General features: G+C 41.0%; 1 protein-coding gene across 1 annotated transcript in view; it reads right to left on the bottom strand.

Annotated features, from left to right (window-relative positions):
- Positions 1-12,192, bottom strand: part of ctnna2 (catenin alpha 2) — a 313,802-nt gene that overhangs the window by 15,927 nt on the left and 285,683 nt on the right. The window contains exons 15-16 of the mRNA XM_023333734.1: positions 4,368-4,549; positions 2,729-2,834 (exon numbers count right to left, since the gene is read on the bottom strand). Coding sequence (XP_023189502.1) covers positions 2,729-2,834; positions 4,368-4,549 — 288 coding nt within the window. The remainder of the gene's footprint in view (positions 1-2,728; positions 2,835-4,367; positions 4,550-12,192) is intronic.

Raw genomic sequence — 12,192 nt, 5'->3', positions numbered from 1 at the left:
TGGCCTCTCCAAACTCCTCCCACGCCCGAGTTTTTGCCTCAGCAACCGCCCGAGCCGCATGCCGCTTCGCCCGCCGGTACCCATCAGCTGCTTCCGGAGTCCCACAGGCCAAAAAGGCCCGATAGGACTCCTTCTTCAGCCTGACGGCATCCCTCACCGAAGGTGTCCACCAGCGGGTTCGAGGGTTGCCGCCGCGACAGGCACCGACAACCTTGCGGCCACAGCTCCGATCGGCCGCCTCGACGATGGAGGCACGGAACACGGTCCACTCGGACTCCATGTCCCCCACCTCCCCCGGGACGTGTTCGAAGTTTTGCCGGAGATGGGAGTTAAAGCTCCGTCTCACAGGGGATTCCGCCAGACGTTCCCAGCAGACCCTCACAACACGTTTGGGCCTGCCAGGTCTGACCGGCTTTCGCCCCCACCACCGGAGCCAACTCACCACCAGGTAGTGGTCAGTGGACAGCTCCGCACCTCTCTTCACCCGAGTGTCCAAGACATACGGCCGCAGATCCGATGAAACGATGACAAAGTCGATCATCGAACTGCGGCCTAGGGTGTCCTGGTGCCAAGTGCACATATGGACACCCTTATGCTTGAACATGGTGTTCGTTATGGACAATCCATGGCGAGCACAGAAGTCCAGCAACAGAACACCGCTCGAGTTCAGGTCGGGCGGGCCGTTCCTCCCAACCACGCCCCTCCAGGTCTCACTGTCATTGCCCACGTGAGCGTTGAAGTCCCCCAGCAGAACAAGGGAGTCCCCAGGAGGAGCACTCTCCAGTACCCCCTCTAAGGACTCCAAAAAGGGTGGGTAATCTGAACTGTCGTTCGGCCCGTAAGCACAAACGACAGTCAGAACCCGTCCCCCCACCCGTAGGCGGAGGGATGCTACCCTCTCGTTCACCGGGGTAAACCCCAACGTACAGGCGCCGAGATGGGGAGCAACAAGTATGCCCACTCCTGCCCGACGCCTCTCACCTTGGGCAACTCCAGAGTGGAAGTATGTCCAGCCCCTCTCAAGGAGACTGGTTCCAGAACCAGAGCCGTGCGTCGAGGTGAGACCGACTATTTCTAGCCGGAACCTCTCGACCTCACGCACTAGCTCCGGCTCCTTCCCCACCAGAGAGGTGACATTCCACGTCCCAAGAGCCAGTTTCTGCAACCGAGGATCGGACCGCCAGGGTCCCCTCCCTCTGCTGCCACCCATCCCACACTGCACCCGACCCCTTTGGCCCCTCCCACGGGTGGTGGGCCCATGGGAGGGGGGGCCCATGTTTCCTCTTCGGGCTGAGCCCGGCCGGGCTCCATGGGTAAAAGCCCGGCCACCAGACGCTCGCCATCGTGCCCCCCCTCCAGGCCTGGCTCCAGAGTGGGGCCCCGGTGACCCGCGTCCGGGCGAGGGAACACCAAGTCCAAAGTTCTTGTCCATCATAAGGGGTCTTCGGGCTGCTCTTTGTCTGGTCCCTCACCTAGGACCTGTCTGCCTTGGGTGACCCTACCAGGGGCATGAAGCCCCAGACAGCATAGCTCCTAGGATCATTGGGGCACTCAAACCCCTCCACCACGATAAGGTGGCAGCCCATGGAGGAGCAAACTTCAATTAGTCTTAAAGTGGTGTCTTGTAAGAAAATGTATATATTTTGGTGTGAACATGAGGTTTTTTTTAAATTAAAGGTCTCAAATCACACCAAAAAAAAAAAAAAAAACAGTTTTCTGGTTTACTAAGAGCACTCACATAAAAACTGTAGAACACTTCTAATTTAAAAATCAGATCCCTGACCTTTTTATCAACTGAACGCTCTTTAAGATGTCAAGAAGGCTACAAAATAATTAAAAGAAGATTGAATAATCAGCCTACATTTTTCATTTGACTGCCCACAAACATATGGTTATTTTCCGAAGCAAATTAAGAAGGCAGATGTCAGAGAAGGTGACTTAGAATATAATTAGTCAACAAAGGTTTTGTGATAAAAAAATGTGTAGACTTTATCGTGACTGCAGTGGTTGCAAAATTGCACACAATCATTCCAATTCTAAAAGATGATTTTGGTCAAACATTTCTTCTTCTCAACACTGCTGCATAGAAGCTCAGCAAGTGATATTGAAACCAGCAGTAATTATTCCAAGGCTTTGCAAGCTAACAGCAGTTGCAATTACAAAGACAACAGGCATTCTCAGCATATCAGTGGGTTTGGAGGCCAAGGTATCGGTACTTCCTATTAGAGGCAGATGAAATGAAAAAGAACATTATGCATTACCTGGAGGGAGAGTTTTGAAATACCTCCCAGTTCATTATGTGTACATACACCTACACTGCATAAACACCTATTTCTTTTCACTCCCATCGTCCCTCAGCCCAGAACTGATTGATTAGATATTGAAAATGGTCTGTCAGCATGTTTTAGAGAGGTACTCATCTGATAATGAATGCATCACCTCGGCTGGAAGCTAATTATATTAGAGACACAACTTGGTTCTGCTGTCTTGCTCTCTCTGTGTGGGCTCCATTGGGAGACAAAGTCATCCAGCAGCACAGCTCTACCACTCTAGCTACGCTCATCAACTCTCACAGTAAAGATTTCCATTGGCTATGCCCACTTACTCTAAATTAAAAATTTGCTCTCCTGCCAGCTGCCTGGACTCCACCAGGTACACACTCACACCCCCAGGAATGCATTAAGACAAAGAGTGATAGTGACAGACACAAACTAAGTTATGGAGCTACCTGATCTGCAACAGCGCGAGACAATTTGTCCATCCTGGAACCGGCTTCGGCAATCTTCTTCGCTGCGTTGATCACATCTGAGGAGTTCTTCAGGGGGCCTTTTCCTCTATAAGAAGGAAAAGAAATAAAGGACTGTGAGGGAAGAATTAAAGCCACTGTTAATGAAAAACTTTAATCCTAAGTATAACACCACTAACACAAGAGATTAAATCCACTAAAAAACAGAAAAATATGTATTTTTCATGCAACCCCCCGCCCCCCAAGGTTAAATATGTAAGTTTGAAATAGGAAGTGCTTTGTAAAGAAAACCATACTCCTTATCACAATACAACAAACTTCTAAGTATTTGAGAATTTTTTTTGTGATAGACCAACACAAAGCAGTGCATAATTGTAAAGCATAAGGTAAATGATAAATGTATTTTAATTCTTTGGGGGCCTTTACCAGTTTCGCCAGTAGAGTGACATTTTTGCCTTGTCTTGTCTTTCAATGGCCTTTTTTGAAACTAGCTTTCATTTTAATAGCCAGATTTCAGAAATATACGCCTTTGTACACAAATTCCCCAACCTAAACTGTTGATTAGGGTTGTACAATTTATTGTATAGTCATTAGTATCACAATATGATAATACACCTTAAGGGAATCTGTAAGAATTGTCTGGGCCAGAATAAATGAGAGGTGACAAGAGATTGGGGTGTACCCTAGAAATGTCACTTCATTGCGGAGCATCACGAAGAGACACAACTCAAACAACCATGCATACATGCTCACTCCTAAGGGTAATTTAGAGAGACCAACTCATGGTCATGACTTCCGGCTAATCACTTTAGTGAATCTGCAGGTTACCAGAAAAGTGGTTAGTTGCTGATAATGCTAAATACAACAAAGCTTATTTTAGGCATGAGTTTTGTGTGTTAATAATGACATCCTGGCCATGTTACTAGCTCAATGCTACATTGAGATAGCAGCATTGATGCTACTAGCATTGACAGTAACGCTTCATATTATCTTACTGTTTAGTTGTGACCACTAAGGAGATTTGTGTGCTATGTGTGATTGTTATTCAGTCATAAGTTAATATGTGTTGCGTGTGCCATTCTGAGTGTGGTCAACATCAAGTATTAATGATGCAGTCATAGCACCACAGGCACAGACACTCATGACGAATCACTGCCCTGATCTGTAATTAGTGACTTGTTTCTATTTTATCCCATGTCTTTTAACTGTAAGGGATCACAACTCAATGAACTGGGTCAGCAAGCATCAGACAGTTTTGGGGGAAGTACCAAAGTTGATACTGTCATTTTCGGCTATTCTTATATAAGAACTGCTCCAGCAAAGTCTGAATCGTCTGAAGAAAAGCATCCCCACATCTAGACACAGGCACTACCTTCTTTTACTGTGGGAATAGTGAATTTAGGGTGAACGATTTTAAATGTTTGTCACACTGCATTTTGCATGTATCTGTAAGTTTGCTGTTCCCCTTCATGGCTTGTAGCAAACTGCAAACATGACTTCCGATGCTTTCAAAAAGATGCTTTTTCTTGCCACTCATTCATAACAGCACTTTAATGTAGATGAGTAAAAGTACACACAATCATTGAATGTTTTATAATGACATTTCAGGTGGTGATTTTACCTGGTGAAGTCGGTCATTTCCATCATGATCATACACATCTGTTTTGCCAGCACAATGATGTCATTGCCATTGTCGTCCCATTTGGCCACTTCTGCATCTAGCTTGCACTTCTCTTGTCTGAAGCTCTCTACCTGCTCGGCAATCTTTGCCTTCTCCTCCTGAGGAAGCTGTGCCATGATGGCCTGCAGGCAACATAGAAAAACAAAAGCATCAGAGGTGGTAGAGGAGACGCCGGAAAGGTAAAGCTTAGAAGAATAAATTGGCAACATGACTCAGGAGAAGGAATATAAGAGAAAGGAATTGAGGAAGTGATAAGACTAGAGAAGAGGGAAGAATAGAAAATGAAGAAAATGTTGAAGAAGTAGAGGGATTAGGTAAGTAGAAGTGCCAACTGCATGAAGATAAAAGGAGGACTAAAGCACCCTTTTTTTAAACTTTAAGAAACTGCATAACTACAAACTTGAACATTAATTCTGTCATCTTGCCCTTTAAGAACACTTTCAAATAAAGTTCTTGACTTTGCATTTAATGACGGGACCTTTTCAAAACCCTTGACATCTTATACCCATAAAAGCAAATCCATTTTTGCCTTCATAGTTTTTTTCCCGGCTGTGAAAATACATTTCCTCTCCTAGCAGCCTTTGGGGGCAGGTCCAAAATGGCATAAATCTTGTGGCGAGGTCACAGGCACAGTTAGGACCTAGTATTATTTGGAAGATAAATGTATAATTACCTTGCCTCTAAGACCAGAGAATGAATAATGCATTTCTTCAACATTATGTCAGTAAGGTGAGGTGGAAGGAAGAGTAACCTGGTTTCCATTAGGTCGATTATATTGACTCCAGAAGCACAGATTGAAAACGAGTACAGTAGAAAAAACAGAAAAGTCACTATTAGTTTTTTAACCTCACCTATTATTCACTGTCCTCCAAAGAACTGTCATTTTTCCTGTTATAAAAACCCAAGTCCTCCTTATCTCTTTTCCTTCCTGACTCTCTCACAAGTTAGTTGGTGTGTAGGGGGTGGAGGGTACAGTGAGATGTGCGTCACTTTGCTTGTGTCCCCTGGTAGACGTGTCAGGAGGAGAATGAAAACAAAAAAAAAGTGGATTATTTGTCCCCCTGAAATTCTTTCAGAGAAAATACGGAGGGAGAGCCACAATGGGAAACAGAAAATTGAAATTACAGGCATAAATAGAAAGGCGTAGAGGCCCAGCTTTCTCATCAGCGGCTAACGGGTGCGTCGATGAGTTTAGGCCTTCTGATCGCTCTCTGAGTGCGGCAGCGCATTCATGGTGGTTAGTTGAAAACAAAAAAAAATGCCTGGCATAAACAAACAAGCTAAAGTAGCCCCCTCAAGCCCAGTGTAGATTTCCTCTGCTGCTCGTGCCAGGACACACAAACAACAGCATGGAGGCAAATCCCATTAAACAGCATGGGGGGTGAAAACACTGCTTGCATTTAAAACAAATACCAAGTTAATATGTATTTAGACTTCACAGCAAGGAAGGAACTATTTAAAACACATATTAGATTTTTAGCAAGGCAACACATATTACCACTGCGGGGCGTGTGCATGTGTTGCTTTGATTTGTTGTGAATTTGGGGATCTGGACCAGCAGTACTCTTATTCATTTAATCAATAACTGAACATCTAATATATATGACTGCTTTACATATTAACTACCCTGCTGTAGATTAACTCAGTAATTAGACAAAGCCCTTAAGTCATTTACATTCAAGTTGACTTTTAATTAACAGTATGTGCTAGGAAAAAGAAACAAGTAATAGTTTCATCCAGTAATGGTTGTCCCTCGCTTGGTTTTCACTTGGGATTTTTCTATCACTGGGAAACATATAGATTGGTCAAGAAGAATATACTGCTTTGATCATTTTTTTGTAATTTACTCATTTTGACCCACGTAAGATGAATTTGCCATACTTTTTCATATCTGCCTTTTGATTCATCATTTCAAAAGTCCTAACCTTTTTGAAACAATACCTCAAGGCCAACTTAAACATTGACTATAGTCATGTTGGAATTAATCCACTATGAGATTTCTCTGAACAAAAATATTTGTAAAAAAACGTTCAGAGACCAAGAGGCTTTAAATGTACCAATAAGTTTGGCTCAGTAAAGTAACATGTGCAAAGTTGTGTCAGATAACAGGCTGAGCTGGACAGCAAACACCAATGCAGATGCTGGGAAAGATATTTTTGCTCACATTTCTAACCTCATCAACAAAAAAAGAAAGAAAAAAATATTCACAGTCCTCAATTGAAGATATGGGAGCAGCATGTATAGCAGGAGTAATGATGCCCCTGATAATGTGGAATAAAAATTTAGTTTTAAAGAACGCTGCTCTTTGAAACAGAGTTAGAAAAATGTGTAACCTTCGTTTTCTTAATTGAGTTACTAAAGAACACTGAGATATTCTTTAAGTGTAATACGTGCACTTAAGAATTTTTCCACAGACGTTTAATTTTTCTGCAGCAAAAAGAGATCTACATGCTTTAGGGAATAGGCACAGAGGTTGATTGTTACAGTTGATAATGTGAACCTTACTAGTCTACAATAAAATATACAAAAGACAGCTTAAAATGTCAGCTCTGTTATCACATTCCTTGTTTTAATACAGTATTAAAATACTTTCTTCCAGCAAATTCACTTTCTAATAAATGACCACACAGAAGGAATTTACACCAATTAGCCCTTGGTCTGACTGGTAAAACTATACTAAAAGATTTGTTTAATCACAGTTAATTCATGATTTAACTTGTGGTGTTATTATTGTTTGGATGAATATTTTTTAATAAAATCCTAATTTGAGGCTTTTTTATACATGTATTCAGGTTATGTGATATTAATGTTTGTGTTATAACCTGAAACATTTAAGAGAGACCAAAAAGGAAAAAAAAACAGGAAATCTGAATAGACACTAAACACACGCAAGTGCACTTTTCTTACCATGAAATGACAACTCTTCACCTTTCAAAATAATTCAGCTAATGAATATTTAACCATTTGGGGGCATTAATACATTCTGTTTATGGCATTCTATATTTGTCTTTGTGTTATTAGGAATGGAAGCTCTCCGCCCAAAAAAACAACAACAACAAAAAAACAAGAAAGTAGCATATCATGTCTTGATAAATCAGAATATGGTGAATTTCAAACCTTTTATCCTAATACTTGCACACTATACAAAATGGTGCAAGTTAATAGAACACATACTTCATAAACGTGGCAGGACTTAATATTACACAAAAAGTTCTTAATTTCTTCATATGAAAGTAACATTAAACTTCAGATTAGATACAGCAAGAAAGAATGTGATACTCTTTATAATCCTCTATAAGTGCTTTGCCATCAAATAGAATAACTGTGATTTAAGAATGTTTTATTTATGTTTCTGTTTTCATCTAAAGACATTTTTAATGCAGTGTTTCTGTGAACACAACAAAACTAATTTCAGCCCACTGACTCTTCATAAGCTCTTGTGCTCTCAGCTTGAAGTTTTGGTATGCTAGTGGCACCCTGGGGTGTCGTTTGCTGATTTCGTGCTCATGTCCAATGTGGCCAAAAATATAATGTAAACAAAGCTGCTCGGTAATTGCTGCCTAATCACCAGGAGCTCGGTTGACTCTGCTGTGACATTCATCAGAATTGCAAGAGTTCAGGTCAGTAGGGCTGTCATTCACATATTGAGTTTTCATATAGTCCCTGTGTCCAACTGTTAAAGCAATCGATGATTCACTCATTTCTATAATAACTCTAAAGTGTGTACAGCTGGTATCTTAAATATGGCCATGTGTGATTTTTCTTAATGCCAATGCTCTGAGTCAGATAGTGCAAATGTAAACAGAGATTTATTAATAATTCTATGCGTGGCTAATTCTCTGAGTCAAATAGGAATCTTCACTGCAATCTCTATACAAAAGGAGCACATTAAATCAGGGCAGACTGCTCCCCCACACAAATAAAAGGAGCTAAAAGTCTTGGGGAGAAAGACTGAAAATTCCCTGACTGAAAAATAGGTTCAAGGGGGGTTGGGAGAGAGAGTCAGGGATTTGGTTAGTATAGCAATTCACTTCTAAAATGGTGTGACAAAAGAGAGCGTGTCAGGGAGGAAGGCAGAGAAAGGGTTTGTGAACACAAAGGAAAGCTGCACAGCACAGGGGTAAACACATGAGCCAATTGGGACGTCAGAGGAGCACAGCAATGCTCTTGGTGCTGCACCCAGCCCCCCTCTCAAACACCTCCCCCAGTAGCTCTCTAGAATTCACTTATCCCCAAATCCCTTCCCCTTCTTTACTGATAACAACAAGGAGCGGGCCTTGGGAGCTTAACATAGTGGCAAATCCAGCCGAGGGAGAGCCGCGCCAATACACTCTGCGACTAGGCTACGTCTGCGGGGATTAGAGCGCTTTCCGGGTTTCTTCACCAAGGGTTGCGTTTTGAAATGACTTTAATTTGTTTCATTTGAAATAAACTGCCCAGACACTCAGAGTTCAATTTTATGGATGACCTATCAGCAAAGCTATCCAATCACAGTGTTTAAAAATGTTTACAGTGTGTTTGACTGCCTGTGAACCATCCATGCCATGTCACACAAGTGAAGGTTTTGTTTAGATTCTTTAATAGAATGATATTTTACTTTTTTTGTTTTTATATTGTTTTTTATATTATCTCACATTCAAACAGAAAATAAAAGGCGAAGCCCTTTGCAAGGCAAAACACAAATAGAATCAGCTCCTGAGAAAGCCTTAAACTAGATTTGATGTTACAAAAGACTTGAGAGAACAGTGAGGCAGAGCAGAATTGAGATATCACATAAGCGTCCTTTGTATGATATCTTTGCACTGGATGGGCTTGGAGGGATCACAACTGTAAACCTCAGTGTGCTCATGTCAGCTCCTATGGAGAAAATGGATTACTCTCCTTGTCTGTTTGAAAGAGAAGACGGAGCACCAGTGTGGACTTGGCATGACCGTAAGAGGACAGCAAGCTTTATCCTAACACCACGGACTGGAGCAGATTGTGCAAATCACCACTGCTTTACAGCAAAAAAACCCCAAACAAACAAAAAAACATCTTTAATGGATGTGTTTGCTCCGTGCGTGTTTTAAATTTTAATCTCAGAGGCCATGACACTGTCGGCTGGTAGAAAAGCAGCACACATCTAACTGTGAAAAATACTGTCAGTGTGCCAGATATTTACTACAGGGGAATTTAAAAAATATGTACAAGTAGGAAAAATATTATCCCTTTTTTTGATCCAAACATATCTGCAACATGTGTTAATGCACTTTAATCCGCTCTGTATCACTGTATTACAGTTAGAAGTCATGAGAAATAGGACACTTTGCAACTTAAAACTGTTCTCAAATAGCACTGCCCACTCACAGTTTAGCTGAGTGCCAGAAAAACTAGTTAACAGTTTGGTACTGTAAAGCTCTTTTGTGTACAAGTGTTGGTGCATCTTAGCTCAGATGGCTCTGCAATGTTACACTGCAGGAGCCCTAGTGGGAGTACAAATACAACAAACCAAAGTACTTCACACCCAGAACCCCCACAGTCTTTCTTGGAGGAAGCCAAAACATGGGTCTGTTCTTCCTCTTCATTATAAGATGTGAGGTTAAACTTTATCTATTAAAATTGAACAAGATGCTTACATGTTAGTAATCATCTTGGCTATAGTTCCAAGACATCTCTTCCATACTTTGTCTTCTTACACCCTCAAACTCAATGTATTTTTGGAGATGAACCAATACAAACAGCATATCAATGTAATTGAGCTACATTATTTTTTACAAATAAAAAAACAAAAAGCATGGAATGTGATTGTTTACGGTTCCAGTTTTCCTGAAACTCCAAAATAGAATCACCTAATTACTAAAGAGAATCCACCTGTATAAAATGTAGACTCAGAGGTTTGCTAGAGATCATAAGATGTTATTCTGGCAAAATGAAAAAAAGAGATGTGAGACTGCAGCAGGAAAATAGCCCCAAACAAACAACCAGAGCTACAATGTAATAGCTTCAGGCAAAACATATTCACATGACCCATCCAAAGTTAACAAAATCTATTGAGAATCTGTGGAAAAGTGTAAAAATGAATGTTGATAAGACATTCCCCAAAAAGACTTGCAGTTTTGACAACAAAGAAAACTGATTACAGAGTATTGACTTAACCAAGGTAAATAAGTAAAACAGACACACGTTTCGAGTTATTCTTTGTGAAACATTTTGAAAACCAATTATCATTCTATTCCAATATACAATAAGACACATTGTATACACAGCTATACTGAACAAATCAAATATTACATTTTGAAAGAAAGCATTAACTTAGAAGCAATTCAAAATCTCAAAGGAATGTTTATAAAATTGCTATGTCATTACTTCTTCAATAAAAACTGGCCCATTAAAATGTCACCATTTGTTTCCTATCAAATAGACTTTGCTAACAGAACTCAAGCGACTGTGCAAAGCTGTTCTGTAGTGGAAAAAGTAATTTCAAATGAAAAATCTTTTGACATGATTCCCAGCCCTTCTCAGAAGGGAATATTCTAGTATATTTATACCAGAATGAGGCTGTATTATTCAAAGAAACAACAAAGAAAACCAGGTAAAATCAAAAGACACAGTTCAGACTCAACATGTCTCTGTTAGCAAGCTAAATGTTAAAACTGGGGCATGAAACCAATTTTAGACAAACTGGGTCAAGCACACCAGCTTTCTGAAACACTGTGAAAAGAAAAGTAAAGAAAAAAAGGCATCGCCATGGCCCAGTCAAAGTCTCAAAATCAGCTCAGCAGTTCAAACTAAAATGCTAAGAATGTGCATGTCTCCATTAACTGGAGGCTTCAGAGTGGATAAAACTAAAAAAAATAACACACAAATGTCCACTTAACTATAAACTTAGACATAGTGGCTATAAAAATGCTTTAGTTCAACAAATACACCATGGGGCTTTGAAGCTGACTTAGTTTTTGCTTCTTTTAAGGATGACCAATGGATTTGGTGGTAAATGTGTTAAATTGCTGAGGTAGTTTGCTGACAGTGGCCCTATGAATTACTTTAAATATCTTGACATTATTGCTCCTAATGGCTCCTTGAGGAAGAAAAGATTGCCTTCTACTCATGTACTGAGATTTTTCCAACAGAGAATAAAAAAACGACATCATTAAGGAGGTAGTAGCTGCACATTACAGACATTTAACTAAAACAGGCTTCTGATTTGATTGAATTTATTTCTCCCCTTTTAGTGGATTACCCCGATGTTTGCAGGCAGTTCCGAGACTCGCCTGGGCCACAGGGAGAGGCATTGAGCCAAGTCACACTTCTGCCTTTCACAATCCATTCAACATGCAGCACACCGCTAGACACTGTGTTGCTGGAGGGGAGCAGGCACTGATACCCTCTTAATGTCCTTTAAGCTGGGCCCAAGTGAAAAATTGCTAATGTGCAACAAAACCCAGACCCTGGTGAACACGACTGGGGCCTTGGCAAAGGTTTGTGTCACATTTTGGGGAGAGTCTGAAGGGAGGTTGGTAATTACTTCTTTGTTTGTGATTTGCAATTTTACACCTGTCATCCCTGAATGGTGCTGATTTCAAATCGTGACGCTTGTTAGAATCAGTTAAATGCTGCAGAAGTGGAACACGTTGGACCACTGATTCATGTGCTGCTGGGAACATCACAGAAATCACTTCAAACTACATCTGAACCATAAAAACTATTGTTACTGTTGGAAAAAAAAACTTTTATGTAGACTGCCTGCCCTTTATCAAAGAAAAATAGATATACTTTTCCCTGTTCT

Source organism: Xiphophorus maculatus, chromosome 5 (assembly GCF_002775205.1).
Source record: "Xiphophorus maculatus strain JP 163 A chromosome 5, X_maculatus-5.0-male, whole genome shotgun sequence".
Lineage (NCBI taxonomy): Eukaryota > Metazoa > Chordata > Actinopteri > Cyprinodontiformes > Poeciliidae > Xiphophorus > Xiphophorus maculatus.
Note: the sequence above shows the minus strand (reverse complement) of the source record. Positions and strands in the feature narration are given on the sequence as shown.